This window comes from Asterias amurensis, chromosome 1 (genome assembly GCF_032118995.1).
Source record: "Asterias amurensis chromosome 1, ASM3211899v1".
Taxonomy (NCBI): Eukaryota; Metazoa; Echinodermata; class Asteroidea; order Forcipulatida; family Asteriidae; genus Asterias; species Asterias amurensis.
Window position 1 is genome coordinate 25,858,306 of NC_092648.1, and position 22,119 is coordinate 25,880,424.

Here is a 22,119-nt window from a genome sequence, read left to right on the forward strand (position 1 = left end):
TTGGAGTTTTCTTAACTTTACAAAATTATGATGTCACTTAACCATTGCTTCGTCCTTCGGATGGGACGTAAAGCCGTTGGTCCCATGTGTTATGTAACGTATATAAAAGAAACCCAGTGTACTTATCGAAAAGAGAAGGATTTCGCCCCGGTGTTCCCGGTCCGATCGGCAGCAAAATTGCGCCACAGCACCTTGTAAAGCATTACATGGTGCTACCAGAGTATTAGTATGATTAGCCCGTGCTTAGCCCGCTCATGGGGGTTCCATTGTTTGTGATTAAATTTACTTCATTACCATTATGTTTGACAACTTGGACCGAGCCACTCTGGGTCAAAAGAATTACGGATTTATTTTAAACACATGTCATGACACGGCGAAACGCGCGAATACGAGGGTGGGTTTTCCCGTTATTTTCTCCAGGCTAAATTTTCACAGGTTTGTTATTTGATATAGAAGTTTTGATACACGAAGTGTGGGCCTTTGGCAATACTGTTTACCGAAAGGGTCCAATGGCTTTAAGTCATGTTTGACGCCTTGGATCGGGCACCACTAGGGCAGGAGATGTTAAGGAGGTTCCAAACGATACATAATTAGTATGCTTAGCCCGATCGTGGGTTCCAGTATTTTCTTATTTGATGTAAATAACATTACATGCGTTAAAGGAACAGTTTGTCTTGGATCGGACGAGTTGGTCTATAAAAAGCGTTAAAAATACATAATGGTTGGAAAGATGTTGTAAAATGATCCACACAAATTTGCCTCGAAATTGCGTGGTTTTCCTTTTACTTTGCGAACTAACACGGTCGGCCATTTTTGGGAGTCATAAAAAACAGGATCTATGGAAAAGCTGAAAATAAAAACCATGACGAAATATACCATTGTTATTCAATAGAGACGTATTGTAGTCACTTTGGTTGGGGAGTGAGGAAACTAGTAAAACACACATAAATCACAGTGCTGGCTGGGACATAATGTAATGCACCTGGCAAATCTATGCATGGATATTCTTTAGAAGGCTTCGTTTGTTTGAATATATTCACATGGTTCGTTGAATATAAGGGGGTTGGTTGTGGCGACAACAACCTTTTTATCCTTTTGACAACCATCATATAATAATGTAACTTCACGGCTCATGGTTGCACTTTGGTATTGTCACTTTTCAACTCGGCTCTACGTGCTGTCTGGTACCTTCCATACATACATTTTGTTTTGAATTTTTTTCATTGTGTAAAGGCTTATAGTTTGATGAATAATATGACGAAAACAAACTTTTATCCGTTTGAACTGAATTCATGATTTATTGTCTCAATCTTCTCACGTAGTTATTTAGTAGGGTCAAAACCTATTTTGCAAGTACATGTACACCATGTAGTGTTAGTTGGACGCAGTTTGCTAACAGCCATTAACCTTTTTTAAATATAATCAGTAAATTAATCATTTTGCTTGTTACATAAAATAAAAGTGAAGAGGATGCCTGAACTGACTAATACAATCGGAGTTGGACGAGGTGTAGACTTGATTCAAGTCTTAGATTGTGGTTATTCTTCTGCATCCCAGGCACAAAAAACGCCCCACATTATTAGCGATCACGCGGGCCCTAACTCGCAATCTCACTTTGCAACGTGTGCAGGCTGTGTATAAGTAAACTGTAAGTTGACTTGGTGAGATAAATTATGTCAGTTAGTGGACTTAACATTTTATCTAAGTCGACTTGATGAGATAAATTATGTTATTAAGTCAACTGATAGTTTTGAGTAAGTCGACTTAGCAAAATAATATGTCGGTTAGTAACTGGTTCCACGAAATAAGTCGTCTTGATGAGATAACGTATGTCGGTAACTCAATATGTTGGATGGCACTCCTGGAGCTCCGTATGTGACCTTTTGCCAGTCAAAACTTATCAATGGAAAATCACGCCATGTGCACGCACATGGCACTGGCGTTTAATGTGTAAACAAGTCTGAACAAGCTATAGTCGCGAGGGGTATGCTGCGTTGGGCATAAACACTTAAGCCAAGAAAATATACAAATGCTTACTTTTGAACCGTAAGACAAGGTCGAAATGGGATTATGTCTGCGAGGCGTTTACGGAGTTTTGAATGATGATTCCGATGATGTATTGATTGTAAGAATCCCCTGTGTAGATCAGAAGTTATGATTTTATATTAATAAAAAACTTTGAATGACGATCATTCAAGAACGGTTGACGTCATCATGACGTAACTTAAACGGTTTCCTCTCCTAATAAATACCTATCTATGTGTGAAGTTTCAAGTTCATACGAGTTTGGAAAAGGTGCTTTTGTTAGCGGACAAGGTATTTTTGAGTTGGCCGAACAAACTTAAAAATACACTAGAGATTGAGAGTTTGTGAACAAACTCAAGGTGTTCGGTTTCCGGGAGTAAATGCCTGGATTAAAAAACAAATATTACACCTTGCTTTGTTCTCAAGATTTGTAATAAATGATTCAAATTACAAAAACTGTCAAAACCACATGATTACGTCATCTAGTAAAAGTGTATGTTTGGTGACGTCATCTGTAATGTTTGTTTTAAACCAGACCTTTGCCAGACTTGTATGGTGTGATGGTAAAGCATCAAAGGATGTTTATTTCGACCTAAAAGACAATAAACCACGCCCTTTCAAATCATTTCACAGTCACTTCCCGTTTAAACAGGTCAAAAGGTCAACGAAAGTTCACCAACATATCCATTTCTGTCAAGTACGTAAAGCCCTTTCATATGATGTACAGATTGTCAAAATAGCTTATGTAGTTTAGGAAATATGAACTTAGGAAATATTGACTGACGACTGAAGAAAAGACTGTAAGGGGCATGTATGTTTTAACCGCCTTGAACGAAGACTATTCTTCATGAAGCTTTTTCGCGCTCTATTGATAATATTTTTTTAAAAAAAGTGAAAAAAAAAAAGTGGATAAAAAATAATGATTTTTTGAAATAATAATTTGAATTTGTATTACTCAAGAATGGATGACGTCATCATGACCTAACTAACACATTATTCCACTCCTAATGCATATCTAACTATGTGCGAAGTTTCAAGTTCATGCGAGTTTGGGAAGTGTGCTTTTGTTCGAGGACAAGGGACGAAGAGAAGAAGAAGATGAAAATCTGGATTGTTTTATTGATTTGTTTGTACTAAAGTTTTGTTTAATCCGGCAGTTTATTTTAGCAAGACCACTCCTAATTGCTTGGGCCTTATGCTTTAACCATTCTGTTTTCTTTGAATGTTTTGTATTGTAACATCCATGTCTGTGCATGGAGGTAGAAATAGATTAGTTTACGTAACGTCCTTTCCTACTAGAGAAAGTTTGAAAGGGCTTATGTTATTTCAGAGATTTTTTTTCTTCAAAATATTTAACTCAAAATAACTTGGATAGTTGTTTTAACAAATAATCAAAACAATTGATGATTATGCTAAGTTCAAGAAGTAATAGATATCGTAATACTGACGTGAATTCCGTGGGCCCAAAACGCCCTTCACCCGGGGGGAGTGGTCGATCGATGTAACGTCTATATTCTTCTCGGTGTTTAACCAAAACATGACCAATGTTCGTCATTTTGTACTGTTGTTTTCTCACATAATTAAAAGTCCCACGAATCACTGAAGTAGGTGGCCATCTCAGCGAAACTTCGTCTTCAATTCCACATTGACCACTAAGCCATCAGAAGGGTAACATTTGAACAATTTGACGCTGAAGATTGAAATGAAATCGTTTTCGCAGCGTTCTGCATAGCTATATAGCTCTATGCATATCACACTATGGCACAGAGTACAACAAACTTGGCAGCATGCCACCAAATAAATTATGCCTAATACACTACACGTGTACGCCACAAGTGTTACGCACAACCAATGGGGAAATTTCGTAGTTCTTTATACAAGAAATTGTGAACTTTCAAACTCGATTTTGAACCAGAAGACGAGCTCAAAATGGGATCACGTCTGCGAGGCATTTACGGAGTTTTTAACGAACTTTCCGATGATGTGTCGATTGTAACAACCCATCATGTAGATCAAAAGTTATGATTTTTTGAAATAATAATCTTTGAAAATTCATAACTCAAGAATTGATGACGTCATCGTGACATAACTCAAACGGTTTCTTCTCCTTATACATATCTAACTATGTGTGAAGTTTCAACTTTATATGTGCTTGGGAAGTGTGATTTTTTTAGCGGACAATCGCCGCTAATAAGCAGAATGGACGATCACTGGAGCGTGCTCTGCTGCACCGCTAATACACGTGCAATGTTTATGCACATACCAATGGGGATTTACGTTGTTCTTTAGACGTGAATTTTGAAATTTTCAACCTCTCTTTTGAGCCGGAAGACAACATCAAAATGGGGTCATGTCTGTGAGGCGTTTACGGAGTTTTCAATGACGATTCCGATGATGTTTCGATTGTAAAAATCCCTCATGTAGATCAAAAGTTACGATTTTTTGAATTAATAAACTTTGAATATTCATAACTCAAGAATTGATGACGTCATCATGACGTAACTCACACGGTTTCTTCTCCTAATAAATATCTAACTATGTGTGAAGTTTCAAGTTCATACAATGTTTGGAAAGATGTTTTTGTAGGGGGACAAGGGACGTACAGAAGAAGAAGAAGAAGAAGAAGAAGAAGAAGAAGAAGAAGAAGAAGTATCAATAAAAAAAAAAAACCGAACAAAAATAAGAGGTGTTCCGGGCTGTTGGCCCGAACACCTAAAAAAATCTGAAGTATACTCTATTATACAAATATTGAGTGGCTCAGAGTGGAATGGGAGGAATATTATCGCAAGGTAAAATTTGGACTGTTCCATTTCACGAGGCTCCTCGTGAAATGGAACAGTCCAAATTTTACCTTGCGATAATATTCCTCCCATTCCACTCTGAGCCACTCAATATTTGTTTTATATAACTGACAAATAGATCCTTGTCATTTGATGTATTTTAAAAGTATAGCCTCACGAAAAAAACAAGTTACTGACAACCAAAAACCATATATAGCGCCGCGTAGCGGCAACAATGCACAAATCGGATCACAACCTTTTGCACAGGTGCTTCTTTGTCTTAGCAGCGGCGCGGCGGCGCTGTACTCCTCAAAAACATTGGGAACAAGGATGATTTTAACTGTTGAATGGGAAATGCTATTCCCCATGGGCGAATAGGTCTTTTTGATCGCCGTTGCGGATGGGAGTAATAGTGAATGTCACGTGTGAAGTAAGTTCCACCAATAAAATGACAAGGATCTGTAGGTCAGTTATATAATACTGAATCACCGTTTTTTGCTCACTAGAATCAGTCATCCCCAGCACACACAATTTGTATTGATGAGTGTATGCACTAAACAATACGCCTCTCTTAATACTCAAAACGAGGCGATGGGCGCAGCCACTGAAAGCGATGGGGGAAGTGCGCTCATAGCCTCATTTTGGGTAAGAATTATGACGTCATGCATAAGTATTAAGAGAGGCGTATATCCTCTAAAAGGCGCTCCCGCGACCGGCATAATCCGCGCGAGTCCACTGAATTCCGCCAGCGCACCCCATATTACATAACACGAAGCATGAATATATTGCGTGTACAGCGTATGTACACGTCATGTACATGTACGGTTACATTACATTGTACATGTATGTGAGTACCAATTAACCCACACCTGTGACGTCATGCTATCGTTAAATCGCTCCATTTTTTTGAACGAATGGCGCGATGAGTACAGCCAAGGGCGTCGATCGCTACTGAAAAGTGGGGGGTGGGGGGCGGGCTAAATAATACCTTACATTATTTTCACCCATACCATTACCTTTACGTTAAGATTCTGTGTTACACGTCTTCCCTACCTTTTGTTTTACAAGGAGGCGAGTTACAGGGGGTGATTATTAACAATAACATCATCCGATGGAAACCGAGATTCTATCAAATTCAAACATCGTATGCACAGTCTTTTTTAATTATAACAACATCGCGAAAAGTTATTGGGTAAAATTCTGAGAATTCTTTATGTTTTGTTTCCTTTCTTTTTCTTTTATTTTAAGATATTTTACCTTCAAATTACCTACATTTTTTTACCGCGTAAGTATCAGCTGACCTGAGCCGAAATTCCCGTCCGGCGCAATGGCTCAACGCAACCCCTCTCTTTCACACCATTTTAAAACATTTTGATTTATAGGGCCTTTGTATTTGCTATAGCTGTCTTTATTTAATATGTTTACTTGTATATACTGTTTTTGTGAACGTTATTGTCTTTGAATCTTGGCCGAATAAATAGTATTATAATAATAATAATAATTGTCTTTAGAATAGCTGACCGTGCAGTATGTTGTTCTTCTCGAAGTTTGGAGTCGAGTTTTGCACATTGATATCAGGTTGGATTCTTCAATTTAAGATTTTCAGAAGCAAGGTTGTGATTGGACACTCATGTTGTCTAAATTTATCTGTGCTCTTCTTCTTGCGAAATCCCTTTGACACAAAAGCCTCATCTCAACAGTGGGCAAGCCGAGTAAGACTTTGCGGAGCACTAGCGGTTGGTTGATATCCATTTTGCTTCTTTGACAACTGAGCCAAAACTGCTCGGAGCTGCTCCTATGGATTTTAGTGAATTATTTTGTGCCTTGTGTGATTGTAAAATAAAGGTAAAACATTTTGCACGCACGTGCACACACAAACTTCCGGATGCATCATGTACCCAAACTTATATCGTCTATTGTCTGTATTAAAGAAACGGAAATAGGCCCCAAATACCATTCTGAGCGTGGTCCATCAGAACCATGATCAGAATAAAGATGAAATTGAAGAAGACATTTCACCGTTTGTCCGCAATTCTTTTATTTGAACAAACATTGTAATAATATCAAGAAAATTATGTATTTTTTATACTTTGTTTAATATTTTCTAATGACAGTCAATAAAAAAGTGGGGGACATCTGATGCTGCCCCCCCCCCAGTCTGAACCCCCCCCCCAGTCTGAAAAGCGGGGGGGGGGGTGCGTCCCCTACCCATCGATGCGCTTGTGTACAGCACCCATTGGGCAAACGGGTCAAATTGTCCACATCGCACCAGTCGTGCAAAGAGCAAGGAATAAAGTAAATGACGTTTTTTTTACACCATTTTTCTTAACACAGGTTATAAGAGCTGCGCATGTATTACAACGAAATGATCGTTAAGACTTCCTACAAGTGAACAGTATTAAACTTACTTGGAACACAACGAGCAATATAGTACAAGAGATGTTGATAAAACAAAGTGGGGAACGGCTCCCTCTGAACATGGAGGTAGTTTTTGAGAAAGAAGTAATTTCTCGCACATAATTTCTTACACAAAGTTGTGTAACGATGTGTTTTTTCTTTCATTATTATCTTGCAACTTCAATGACCAATTGAGTCTAAATGTTTCAGAATTATTATTTTATATGCATGTTAGGATATTCATTCCTCCATGGATACACCATCTCCACAGACACACCATAGAGAAAGGTACACCAAGTGGGGATACTGCTGTTTTAAAGGTGTCCAGTGCAGTGAAATCATTGCTTACAAGGCATATTGCTTTTAAAACCACAACCAGTCGTGGTTCGTGCTTCGTGGAGGTGATGATTATTTTGTGTTATAAAGCAAAACAAACTAGACATAATTGCATTTGTGCACAAATGCATAGCTGTTTCGTCAATAAATTTTCAAATTCTCAACTGAATTAGATTTTTTGTGTGTCTTCAAAGCAGTTAGCCCAATTTGGCATATGTTTACCATATGTTTAGTTAGCAACTGATGACTTCAAGGTGCAAAATTAAAAGAAATGTTCTGAAGGATTCTAATAAAAAACGAACAAAAACAATAGCTGTTTCGCTGCGCTACTACGAAACAGCTAATAATACGTGACATTCTTGTGGACCATGCCAGCAAGTTTTGGACTTGCTATGCTCCCATGCGATCATGGAGCAATACATCTGGGCCCAATTTCATAGAGCTGCTAAGCACAAACATTTGCTTAGCATGAAATGTCTTCCTTGGATAAAAACAGTATTACCAACCAAATTTCTATTTTTCACATAATATTGCTTGTTACTAGTATTCAGCTGTTGTTTGCTAATCCTAAAAAAACGCGTGAAAATTTGGCTGGTAAAAGAAGAAACATCATGCTTAGCAAATTTGTGTGCTTAGCAGCTCTATACAATTTGGTCCTGGTCCTTGCCCCACCAGCTGGTTTAACTTTACGATATCTTTTCACACTTCGCTTGATTACACATAGGCTATTACATAATGCTCTGTTCGCAGGTTTGCTGATTAAATGCCGAGTGGACAGATAAACAACACAGCTTGCAAACGTGGTTCGGTGAAGAAACTGTAAATAAATAGTAAACTTGCAGTACACGTGTAAATCTCTTTTGTGTGAAGGTTGGCTCTGATTTTGAAGAACGTGCTGCAGGTGCTCGTTCGGTGTGTTGAACTCCAGTTGTAACGTAACAGTGATCACACCCGAACCGTTGCTCTCTGGAGTCTCTAACCACATCTTGAAATGGCTCGTCAAATCTCAGCTTCTAATAATTGCAGAGTATTTCTAGTTGGGGTAGCAGGTTTTCTATCATCAGCGTTGATATTTATGCTCGCTGGTGGTGCTGCGTGGCTAGACGGTTCAGTTTACCAACCCCATGGACGTCACTTAAGGCCTACCGTGAACCGGGCTGTATCATCGGGAGTTGGTGATGGGGAGATGAAGGTGCGAGGACCCACCACATTGCGAGACGAAACAGCTAATCCTCAAGTCGGTTTTCAGAAGTCTGGACAACCCCGACTTTGTACTTCTATTCCCAAACCCAGGACAACCGAAGATACTCCAAGCGGTGCGAAGATTATTATCTTAGCATCAATGAGAACTGGATCTTCCTTCGTTGGTGAGATGTTCGGCCAAAATAGTAACATTTTCTACCTTTTTGAACCCGGCCTTGCACTTCATACCACTCTCCATCAACGAGGTGCTGTATTCTTACAGCCGCTTTACATTGATTTGTTGGACAGCATTTATCAATGTCACCTGACTGGGTATGAATATTATTCAAAATGGTTATCGAGGCTGGTTCCAGAAGAAATTTTAAAGAAAGCCCCAGCGATGTACAGAGTGCTGTGCTCCAAGTCCAACAGTTCTTCTCACTGTGGGAAAGTTACACCACAGCATTTCATGCAAATATGTATGGATTTGAAGAAAGTTGCGATCAAATCAATTCGTATCTCTGACATTGGAAGTCTGTTACCATTGATCAAAGACAAGACGGTCAATCTGAAAGTGATTCATCTCGTTCGGGATCCGAGAGGGATGATCGCTTCGCGGGTGCTTGCCATGAACGGAATTAAGAATGTGACGGACAAAGAGGGATCATTTACGGACGGAACGAGGGCATCACTTATCGACTACTGTTGGAACAACTTGCACAACACGGACGTGGGGAAGAACCTGCCCAAATTCCAAGACAACTATTTACTCCTGAGGTACGAGGATGTCTCTTTGGATCCACACGAAGCGGCTCGACGCATCTATAATTTCACCGGTCTTGGTGCTGTTCCTGGGAACGTGTCCAGGTGGATTCAAGAACACACGAGTGCTCACATAGCCGGGACTTACTCCACCTCACGAGTGTCAAGTCAAGTCTACCAATCTTGGCGCTCTAGACTCAGTTTCCCAACTGTTAAAACCATTGAGGAAGTTGGAACCTGTTCTCAAATGATGCAAAGATTTGGTTATCTCCCAGCTAAAGATAAAGAACATCTGACTAATCTAAACATCTCCCTTTTATCTGACACTCTGCCTGTTCTAAAACAGGATATCTACGCTGTGTGATAAACAAACCACTCTGGGAACATGCGCCATTTTGTGTTTTGACACTCGTAAGTTCACCTTCATGCAAAAGCGGTTTTGTCACTTCAGTTTTCAATTGAAACTGTTATTTAATTTCACTTTGATGCATGTGGTTCAGTTGAAAGGTAGGACAATAATAAATGACATGTACTTTTTGTTTGAAAGACAAGTATCCTCGCTTGGTGTGCTCCAACATGTGGGCAACATATAAAATTGGTCACTCGGAGTCGAATTTGTAAGAAAGCAATTAAAGACAAAACTAATAAACTGTGTGCTTTCATATGCCAGAGACCCAAATAATCTATTTGTTTTTTGGGGGTAAAAACAACAGATTTCTTAAAAAGTATACACGTCTATTTTTCGAGTAGGGTAGTTGACAAAGTTGTTTTTTATTTACCGTAAAGGATTCGGGTACTTAACTTTTTCAAAATGTCCACAGATTTACATTGAAGATAATGATAGTGGAAAGCTTCCCTTCAAATATTACTTACTGAGGTTCTGTAGTTTTTGAGAAATTAGTAAACTGGTCACAAAATAATTTTTGTCTCAGGAAGACGAAAATTAAATCCCATTAACCAGTTATGATTATACCATAATCATCATAGCATATCATAGCATAACTGGTTAATACTACATACTACTATCATAATCTTTAAACTGTGTAAGTTTAATGTAAATCTGTGGACATTGTGTTTTGTGTTAGGAAAAAGTATATATACCCTTTAAGAACACCTCTTCTCGTATAGATGGTATAGAAATAGAGTAATATTGTAACATCATTTACAGGCACTGGCCACCTTTCGTAATTGTCAAAGACCAGTCTTCTCACACTTGGTGTATCTCAACATGCATACAATAACAAACCTGTGAAAATTTGAGCTCAACAATTGGTCGTCGAAGTTGCAAGAGAATAATAGAAGAGAAAAACCCTTGTCGCACAACTTGTGTGTTTTCAGATGCTTGAATTCGAGACCTCAGCTGAGGTCTCGAATTCAATTCATTATTTTAGTGAGAAATAACGTCTTTCTCAAAAACTATACTTCAGAGGAGGCCGTTTCCCCCAACGTGTTTACACAAGCTCTCCATTGCTCGTTACCAAGTAATTTGTTATGCTAACATATATTTTATAAGTAATTACCAATAGTGTCCCCTTGTATAATGCGAAAGACCAGCAAAATGCCCCCAACAAGTTGAAAATCTTCGAATGGAAATTCTTGAACATATATAAATGTTTTGGTGTTAAAATGTTATGGATACTTTGGCATGGTTATGCATACATGAACAAATCGTACTATTATACTGTAGACCTTATTTGTATACAAAATTACACTGCAAAAATTGAGGTGTTCAAATTGACTGCCGACAATATTTGTAAACAAAACTACACCACAAAAACGGAGGTGTTAAAATTGAAACCGTGTTGTCACATTACAAATAAGAGGAAACAAAAGTGTACACCATGATGGTGTTAAAGCCATTGGACACTTTCGGAACAGATGTTTTTTTCTAAAGTTCAAAGATTTACAAATAACTTACAGGGTTTACAGAAGGTAATGGTGAAAGACTTCCCTTGAAATATTAGTCCATAAAATGTTTTACTTTTTGAGAAAACATTAAAACAATATCAATTCTCGATATCGAGAATTACGGATTTATTTTAAACACGTCATGACAAGGCAAAACGTGCGAAAACAAGGGTGGGTTTTCCCGTTATTTTCTCCCGACTCCGATGACCGATTGAGCCTAAATTTTCACAGGTTTGTTATTTTATATAGAATTTGTGATACACTAAGTGTGGGCCTTGGACAATACTGTTAATGAAAGTGTCCAATGACTTTAAACTAGCATTTTTATTAAATGCGATTTTATTGTTATTATTTTACCTCCTGGTGTTAAAGGCACTGGACACTATTGGTAATTACTAAAAATAATTTTTTAGGATAAAACCTTACTTGGTAACGAGTAATGGAGAGCTGTTTGTAGTATAACACATTGTGATAAACGGGTCCCTCTGAAGTAACGTAGTTTTCGACAAAGAAGTAATTTACCACGAATTTGATTTCGAGACCTCAAAATTAGATTTTTGATGTCTCGAAATCAAGCATCTAAAAGCACACAACTTCGTGTGACAAGGGTGTTTTTCTTTCATTGTTATCTCGCAACTTCGATGACCAATTGAGCTCAAATTTTCACAGGATTGTTATTTTATGCATATGTTTAGATACACCAAATGAGAAGACTGGTCTTGAACAATTACCAATAGTGTCCAGTGTCTTTAAATTTGATTCTGTCTTGGGTGTATAATATGTCACAACACCCGTGATGTCCATTAAAAAAAAAACTTTTTGCAGTGTACGCAAAATCTGGACCAAATTTTATAGATGGGAAAGAAAGAAGCACCAAACCAACAAAAACACTCATTTGCCCGGGAGGGGGGGGGGGACAAGTAGAAAAACAACATTATGTCTTGATAACTTGCACCACGGTCTCTTTGGTATATCAATATAATCGTATTTGAGAGATTTCGAGAAGTACATTTAGAAACGCTTGTGTCCATGTACATGTACATCACAACGCATTGCCTTTGGACAGCCATAGGACTTAACCGAAATCCCATTTTATTAGTTTTAGATAATATCAGTCTTTAGAGAATCCACAAAGGAATTGTGTTCACAACAGAAAAAGTATATGCTTTAATTAAACTCTTCAAATTTGTGTTGGTTGGTAATTTTGACTATTCAAGCATACGTCATAGTTAACATAGTGACACGTCCAGGTTTCTGCTCTTCAGATTGTGCACTCTCTATATGTAAAAGAGTATTTAAAAAATAACTCGTTTTGCCAGCCATACCACTCTTGCAAAGAGCCATATGGCGGGCAACTCACTTTTAGAGTGAAAGTGGGTACTTTTAACTCGAGTTAGAGTGAAGTTCGTTCCGATACCGCTCGAATGCCAATACAAGAGTGAAAACCACTCGTTTTGTCCGCACTACCACTCTTTCAAAGAGCCATATGGCGGGCAACTCACTTTTAGAGTAAAAGTGGGTACTTTTAACTCGATTTAGAGTGAAGTTCGTTCCGATACCGCTCGAATGCCAATACAAGAGTGAAAACCACTCGTTTTGTCCGCCCTACCACTCTTTCAAAGAGCCATATGGCGGGCAACTCTTTTTAAAGTGAAAGCGGGTACTTTTAACTCGATTTAGAGTGAAGTTCGTTCCGATATGGCTAAAAAAGAGTTAATCATTGTTTACATTAAAGACACTGGACACTATTGGTAATTGTCAAATACCACATACCAGTCTTCTCAGAAAATATGGCGCGCTAAAATCGTGACCCTTGAGCTCTTTCCGAGGAGCGGTGACGTCACTGCCACTAAACATCCTGTTCAAAAGTGTGATCGGGGCCGGATTAAGCACTGGTGTAAACGTGACAATGGATCGTGATCTACGGTCGTAAAAAATGCAGAAACTCAATCCACCTTTCTGGATCTAGTGTAAACGCGGTGTATCTCAACATATGCACAACATAACAATCCAGTGAAAATTTGAACTCAATTGGTCGTCAAAGTTGCGAGATTATAATGGAAGAAAAAAACATCTTTGTCACACGAAGTTGTGTGCTTTCAGAATCAGATGTTTGATTTCGGGATTTAGTAATTGAGGTCTCGAAATCAAAGTAAAATTTTTTAGTGGAAAATTCCTTCTTTCTCGAAAACTACGTTACTTCAGAGGGAGCCGTTTCTCACACTGTTTATATACTAACAATTATTTTGAGTCATTGCCAACAGTGTCCTGTGCCTTTAAGAGAGCATGTTATCGTTTGAATGGTCATTAAGTGATGATTGAAACAAAATGAACCCCTGGTACTTTCAAAGTTTGGTTCGGTGAAGACTATGGTTTAAAAAGTTCTTGGGTCGTGTTGAATTCGAATAAAGTTATATGTAGGCCTACACAAACTGTTGTGGAATATTGTTCGCTTTAACCATGGAGGTAGGATTAATTTAACTATCTGTTGTAGTCTTTGTAATACCCCCAGGGGTTTGACCAATCAAAACATCGTCTGCATGCTGTGTCCACACACCTCCATGGTCTACACGAGTAGGCCTATTGCTTGTGTATGTACTTGCATGTTATGTTGGTGTAGGATTTGAGCCTCGTCGGAATTTGGCATACGTATCTCTATGTGAATGAATGTAGGTCAAAGGTGAAGATACATGGCGACTAGAGGCCAGTCTCTGGCGTTATTCACGAGCCTCGAAATATGACGTAAGATGTTCAGGCTAGATCTATGACAGCGTGCAGAGCCGAATCTATGACCAATCAGTCAGGAAAAACCGTTAAGAACGTCTTGCAACAAGACTATGACACGATTCGCGTGTACATTACATTGGTGTTTTTAGCCATTTAAAAGAAAATTCATGTGTAACGGATTCCATTGGTCATTTTTTCCCTCCATGTTTTGTCAAACAGTATCTTAACGACTCCACAGAGCAGTCCTTGCTGACAATGTACATAACAAACACCTGTATCAAGCGAGGAAATAATTAGCACTCATATCTATTGACATTCTTCCTCCATAGATAAACCGTAAAGATAAACAAGATGATATAAGTTGGTTTTAATTATCACTAAACTATCGCTATCCCCACTATCGAACAACAGCGGGCGCTGCAGGGAAAACTTCCAGACTAGTTCAAACATGGAGCTATAAAAAGCTGAACCATGCCTAAACCATTGAGGCCCAATTTAACGGCTCTGCTTACCGCGTAAGCAAACAAGCGGCGCTTGCGGAAAGCAGGGAATTCCGCGATCACAAAAACACACACAAATTAATTAATCCACAATGTTTCGACTTTTGAAGTCCCTTCGTTCGAGCTCCTTCTCTTCCTTCCTCCATGATAACACTAAATACGTGTAAAGCAGCTATGTACACATGTACAATGTATATTTGGTTTGCGGTAACACCATGTGTGTATCTACTTGCCAGGTAGAGTTGTTCTGGGGAACTGTCTTGCTTTATTCTACTGCCGTGGAGTAGATAATCGGAGGTTCGGGAGACTTCTCAGTTCTAAAAAGAACTGTCCTGCTTTTAACTATTACCAGGGCGGATGGTATAGAAATTAGACTGGACTACTACTTTAGCTTATAAGATCGTAATTAACTGTACTGCCGCGGAGTCAGTTCTGAAATAGGTCTCAACGTTTCGACTAGCTTGCTCTAGTCATCGTCATTGACATGTACACATACGTACGGTACACATGTACACATACGTACAGTACACATGTACACATACGTACGGTACACGTACGGTACATGTACGGTACATGAGTACTTTCCGAGTGTTGTTTGAGCCACACGCACGAGGTTGAAAACACGACCGTACTCGTGACTACGCTATACTGTTCTCGCTGTATGTAGCCTTGAATCAATGTTTTGTATGACAAAGCAAGACCCCAGCAGCCTTCGTGATGACGTCATGCAGTTCCTCCATGCATGGAGCTCCATGCTTGTGGGAACTGCTCAACGTATAGGTGGTATTTTCGCGATCCCCAGTGGTGAGTGCCAATGAATGGGTCTGGAAAAGTCGTCATATTTAAGTATGACCAAAAGGGTAAAATCTTTCGGGGTTTTATGTGACATAAATAAAGTACCATTCTACTTTTAATCGAAAAGGAAACCGCAACAGATATCGCTCCAATCTCAAACAGAGAAGGCTACGAAAGTTTGCAGAACCAAAATATGAATAGTATAGTTTTTACACTTACTATATCATAATGAAGTCGTATAGTGCCAGCGGAAAGGGGGTGAACTTTCTTTTTCACAAATATTTGTTGGCAGGCTCCTACCCTTTTTCCGGCAACCGACACCCAAAATGGCGGCCTCCACACGCCCCACAATATAGTGTTCGGCGCAAATTATAATCTCGCGGCTGGCATGTCAACCACGGTAGGGCTCACCAAAAAAATATAACAGTATATAGTTTGACAAAAATTGCTATCAAATTAATAGCCACATAATCTAACTGATGATTATATATGCTTCAATCCAAAACAACAAGTACAATTATACATGTTTATACGTGTATTTTGCTACTCGAGGCCAATAGGTCTGCATATGTGGACACGCAGTCAATAATCAATAATGTGAATTTAGAAGCAGGACACACAATACGATGGGTTGTAATGATAATCCCTAATCCATATTTTTGTGGAATTGATTATTGCGGTTTTGCAGCGACGCGGGGGTGTTGTCATTGAATTTCAATTTCAATTTCAATTTACTTTATTATCCACGATGGGAAATTCATTTCGGCCTTTTATACATCAAATTTACAAAAACGATCCCGATCGACACATGGTGCTAAGGAACAGCATCTGCAGAGATTTGATTCTGTGCGTGTTGGTGTATAATGAATAATGCCTTTTGTTCTACTTGGTTTACAATAATGAACTACAACGACTGCAATTCAATCTGTAACCTAAAGTTTTAATAAGTAAAGTTCAGAGTAAAAGTTACAATATAAATAATAAGCGTTCAAAAACGTTAAATAAACTATTATTGTACGTTGTAAGACGTAAATATTTGTTGGTAACCTTTATCTGGCGCCTGGACACACAAAATGGCGGCCGCCACACGCCCTATCTGTCCGTCGCCACTTATAATATTGCGGCTACCAACCACGGTGCCCACCCCCCCCCCCCCAAAAAAAAAGGTTTTTATTTTGGCAAACAATGCCAAATAATGTCAGTTAATACTCATATAATATTATAAATAATAGGCTAATGTCTTACTTATAAGAGCAAACTTTTGCCAAGACAGTTGATACATCATTTTGCTACTGTGCAAAGCCTTCCATAGGCCTGTTATGTCTCAAAATTAAACACAAAGGGCCCAATTGTATAGAGCTTCAGCAAACTACAGCAAAATTGCACATTATAGACGAAGGTAGACTGCAGCCAAAATACCTTGCCACATGATCAATTTGTGACTAGTTTCCTGCTCATATTTTGCTAGCAGCAATTGTTAAGCCATATTTTATTCAAGCATCTCTATGAAATTGGTCACAGATCTGCTTCCAAAATTCAGTCGATTGGATTTCATAAATTTCCGGTATTTTAGTGACGAGGAAAATATAGAACCTTTAAAAAAATATATAGCCTAGACCACAGAGAAATTACCATAAACTTAAAGTCACACTATTGGTAATTGTCAAATACCAGTCTTCTCACTTGTTGTATCTCAACAAATGCGTAAAATAACAAACCTGTGAAAAATTTAGCTCAATTGGTCATCGAAGTTGCGAGATAATAATGAAAGAAAAAAAAAACCTTTGTCACACGAAGTTGTGTGCTTTTGGATGCTTGATTTCGAGACCTCAAAATCTAATTCCGAGTTCTCGAAATCAAGTTCGTGGAAAATTACTTCTTTCTCGAAAACTAATTACGTTAATTCAGAGGGTGCCGTTTCTCACAATGTTTTATACTATCACCATCAACAGCTCACCATTACTCATTACCAAGTAAGGTTTTATGCTAATAAATTTTTTGAGTAATTACCAATAGTGTCCACTGCCTTTAACCATGACAGTCAGTATGGTTTGTCAAAGGCGTATATATCCCGTTTGACATCCGGCACATTGTCAGATAAAAGAGAGATGTTTAGATTAGTCAGATGATCTTGATCTTTAGCTGGGAGATAGCCAAATCTTTGCATCATTTGAGAACAGGTTCCAACTTCCTCAATGGTTTTAACAGTTGGGAAATTAAGACTAGAGCGCCAAGATTGGTAGACTTGACTTGACACTCGTGAGGTGGAGTAAGTCCCGGCTACGTGAGCACTCGTGTGTTCTTGAATCCACCTGGACACGTTCCCAGGAACAGCACCAAGACCGGTGAAATTATAGATGCGTCGAGCCGCTTCATGTGGATCCAAAGAGACATCCTCGTACCTCAGGAGTAAATAGTTGTCTCGGAATTTGGGCATGTTGGTCCCCACGTCCGTGTTGTGCAAGTTGTTCCAACAATAATTGATAAGTGCTGTCTTTGTGTCGTCCGTAAATGATTCTACTTTGTCTGCCGTTTTCTTGATATCGTTCATGGCAAGCACCCGCGAAGCGATCATCCCTCTCGGATCACGAACGAGATGAATCACTTTCAGATTGACCGTCTTGTCTTTGATCAACGGTAACAGACTTACAATATCAGAGATACGAATTGATTTGATCGCAACTTTCTTCAAATTCATACATGTGCGCACGAAACTGTCATGTGTCACACTCCCACAGTGTACCTCAGACGAAATATCTGGTTTGGAGCAAAACAGTTTAAACATATTCGGAGCTTGCTGTAACAAACTTTTGGGGTCTTGCGTCGATAACCATTTTGAATAATATTCATAGCCAGTCAAGTTACACCGATAAAGGCTGTCCAACATATCAATGTAAAGCGACTGCGAGAATATCTCACCTCGTTGGCGGAGGGCAATTTGAAGGAAAGTGCCGGGTTCAAATAGGTAGAAAATGTCACTATTTTGGCCGAACATCTGGCCAACGAAGGAAGATCCAGTTCTCATTGATGCTAAGATAATAATCTTTTCACCGCTTGGAGTATCTTCAGTTGTCATGTGTTTGTCCTGAGTTTGAGTACAAAGCCGGGATTGTCTGGAATTCTGAAAACCGAGGTGAGGAATACATTGGTAAACTGTACCATATGGCCCCGTTGCACAACCAGTGAGCGTAAATATTAACGCTGCCGATAAAAAGCCTGCTACTCCAACTAGGAAAACTCTGCAACCGTTTCGAGAAGCTAAGATTTGTCGAGCCATTTTAACAGTTTCGGAAAAAAACAAAGGTTCGGGTGTACTCTTTTAGTGGTCACACTTACAACCGAAGTTCTATACACACCCAACCACGTTGTTGCTCACACTAGGAGAAACAAACCCAAGCGATTATGAGCGATGAGCGATGTTGTTTATCTGTTAGTATAGCCTGGTCCCCTGACGGACGGGCATTAGTTTTACAGATCCAGCGATATTATTGGTTACAAAATACATGTATTACAGTACATGTACATCCATGCAGTGATATTTTAAATACTATGTATCGCGCACGTAGAATTTGACTGCAAAATTAATGCGAGATCAAATGTACATCCGTACCTGGGTATTTTTTCAACTGGAGTGCTGTCCTGTCCTGTCGGCCTGCTCACAGAGGCGCAGGTAGAAGAAAGGTACAGGTCGGACGGAAACCAACAACCTAGGCTAGATCCCCTGCCTGTGATGTGACAATACACACCACCATCATTAAAAATTTGCAACAAAACCCTATTTTGCAGATGTTAAAACAAAATTGTGCAGATTCGTGATCATTACGACACCCCCGCGTCGCTCACACCCCAATAATACTCAATAATAAACAAAGAAAATATTGATTAGGGATTATCATATCATATTTGAATACACAATACAGTTGGAAAGAATATTCTTTCCAACTGTATTGTTTGTCCCGCTTATAATTTCACATTACTGATTATTGACTTTCTTTTGTGTTCCCATTAGACCTATACTGGCCTTGAGTAGCAAAATACATGTATTAAAAAAGCCTCGGCAAGAGTATGCCCTTCTAATAAAAGACATTTTCTAAGTACATGTATATTGTAATGTTAGTTTTGTGTTCATCAGTTATATTACATGGATATTAATTTGGCAGCATTTTTTGTCAAATTATCTACCCTCGTACTTTTTGGGGAGCCCTCTCGTTTTTGGCATGCCAGCCGCGAGATTATAAGTGGCGGCGGGCAAATAGTTGTGGGCCATGTGGCGGCTGCCATTCTGTGTGTAGCTTGCTGGAAAAAAGGTTGTAAAATGTACCAACAAATATTCACGGGTTTGTGAAAAAGAAAGTTCACCTCTTCTCCCGCACCATTCGACTTCTTTATGAAGCAATGTACAACACTAGTTTATGGACGCTTATAACTACTTCTATTGTAACCTTGACTCTGAACTTTACTTATTAAAAACTGTAGGCTACAGATTGCACTGTTGTAATTCATTATTGTGACAAAATAAAACAATGACATTTATGATTTATGGACGTGGGTCGTTGATCATTTACAATAATAGGCAAAGATCAAACTAAGGCAGTGGGGAAAAAGAAAAGTAACTAACTAAAATAATATGCCTAATACTTGTGCCGGCTAATGGGTTGCTATAACATGTAAGAATTGGTAAAGCAAAATACAAAGACGGTGATACACAGAAGAAGAAAAAAATAAAAGTTCACAGATTTAAAAATAACTTACAGGGTTTACAGAAGGTAATGGTGAAAGACTTCTCTTGAAATATTATTCCATGAAATGCTTTACTTTTTGAGAAAACATTAAAACAATTATCAATTCTCGATATTTATTTTAAACACATGTCACGACACGGCGAAACATGCGGAAACAGGGTGAGTTTTCCCGTTATTTTCCCCCGACTCCGATGACCGATTGAGCCTAAATTTTTACAGGTTTGTTATTTTATATAGAAGTTGTGATACACGAAGTGTGGGCCTTGGACAATACTGTTTACCGAAAGTGTCCAATGGCTTTAAATAAGAGCAAATGACATCATAATGTTAACCTACTGCCCCCCCCCCCCCCAACTGAAAGCCAGCCCCCTGTGGCCCCAACTGAAATATTTCTGGCTACGCTGCTGCATTCCCCCAAAAATCTTCAAAAACGAAACTGCAATGTACAACAGAAAATTAATGCGCGCAGGACTTCAGCAGAAACATTCCCACTTTAGTTCAACTGCAGAACTAGAGAACTTCCATCAACTGATATTGATGTATGCAGGAAAGAGATTTGCTTATTCACCATCACCAGTGTACAGAGTGCTAGTCTTGGTGCAAGACGTTTCTCGTTTTCCTTTCACGCACACCGCGGCCAAATCACCAACAGCGCCCGCTCCGACGCATCTGACTTAGTCCACTCACCGCCTAGCCTAAACACTGACCTATCAGTGAGCCTGAACGTCTGACGTCATTCTTCGAGGCTCGTGAATAACGGGGGAGACCGGTGTGGCGGTTTCAACTTTCCGCCGTGTTCAGTTTTCCAAATGACCAAATGATAATCTTCACACCGCTTGGAGTGTCTTCAGTTGTCATGTGTTTGTCCTGAGTTTGAGTACAAAGCGGGAACTGTCTGGAACTCTGAAAACCAATGTGAGGAATAGGTTGGTAAGTGGTACCATCCAGCCACGCAGCACCACCAGCGAGCATGAATATTAACGCTGCCGATAAAAAGCCTGCTGCTCCAACTAGGAAAACTTTACTAACGTTTCTAGAAGCTGAGGTTTGTTGAGCCATTTCAAAATCCGGTTTCACTAAAAAAAAGTATACTCTATTACTGAATTTGCTCACTAGAATCAGTCACCCCCAGTACACACAATTTGTATTAAGGAGTGCATGCACCAAACAATAGCCTCTTAAAAGCGCTAGCTCCAGCCGACATCTACGAACGTTTTGACCGCACCATGCAACTAATTTTGTGGTGTCACATCCGAGTCGTTCCTGACCACTACATCCTTTGTATAGTTGTTGTTATTACAGAATTGAATGACAAAGGAAACGAAATGTCGCACTCTTGTTGCCTGATAACAGTGCCCTTGTGGGAAAACCAGGTCGTTCTGACAATCCTGTTTTTACTGTCTCGAGTAAAATTTCGGTGTGTCAGACGCCCAAAATATTTCACAAAACTATGACTGGAAAAACTATGTACACTCAGAGTTCTCAATAACTTGAGTTCTCAATAACTAAAAATCGTCGAGGCTGACAACAGTCCTCTCCTCGGGAATCTCAGATGGATTCTTACACACCTTAATTTTTCTCCCGTGAAATTAGCCCAAAATCCCGCGATAAGGTCTCGTGACAATAAGGCCTTTTAACACGACCTCCCTTTCGAACCAAAATCTCCGATTCGGAACCGGTTCCCAATCTTAAAGGCAGTGGACACTATTGGTTATTACTCAAAATAATTTATTGTCATCAAACCTCACTTGGTAACGAGTAATGGGGAGAGGTTGATAGTATAAAACAATGTGAGAAACGGCTCCCTCTGAAGTGACGTAGTTTTCGAGAAAGAAGTAATTTTCCACGAAATTTATTTCGAGACCTCAAGGTTCGAATTTGAGGTCTCGAAATCAAGCATTTAAAAGCACTGAACTTCGTCACGTGACAATGGTGTTTTTTCTTGCATAGTTATCTCGCAACTCA

The 22,119-nt window shown here is 39.2% G+C and overlaps 2 protein-coding genes across 2 annotated transcripts; one reads left to right on the forward strand and one right to left on the reverse strand.

The window, feature by feature from the left end:
• Positions 1-8,480: 8,480 nt before the first annotated feature.
• LOC139940702 (carbohydrate sulfotransferase 3-like) lies at positions 8,481-10,541 on the forward strand. The gene has a single exon (XM_071937071.1). The coding sequence runs from the start codon at positions 8,530-8,532 to the stop codon at positions 9,844-9,846; it is 1,317 nt and encodes a 438-aa protein (XP_071793172.1). The 5' UTR covers positions 8,481-8,529; the 3' UTR covers positions 9,847-10,541.
• Positions 10,542-17,443: 6,902 nt separating this feature from the next.
• LOC139941768 (carbohydrate sulfotransferase 3-like) lies at positions 17,444-21,213 on the reverse strand. The gene is made up of 2 exons (XM_071938386.1): positions 21,047-21,213; positions 17,444-18,525 (listed from the first exon to the last, which is right to left on the reverse strand). Exons 1-2 carry the CDS (start codon positions 21,211-21,213, stop codon positions 17,454-17,456), a joined length of 1,239 nt encoding a protein of 412 aa, XP_071794487.1. The 3' UTR covers positions 17,444-17,453.
• Positions 21,214-22,119: the final 906 nt, after the last annotated feature.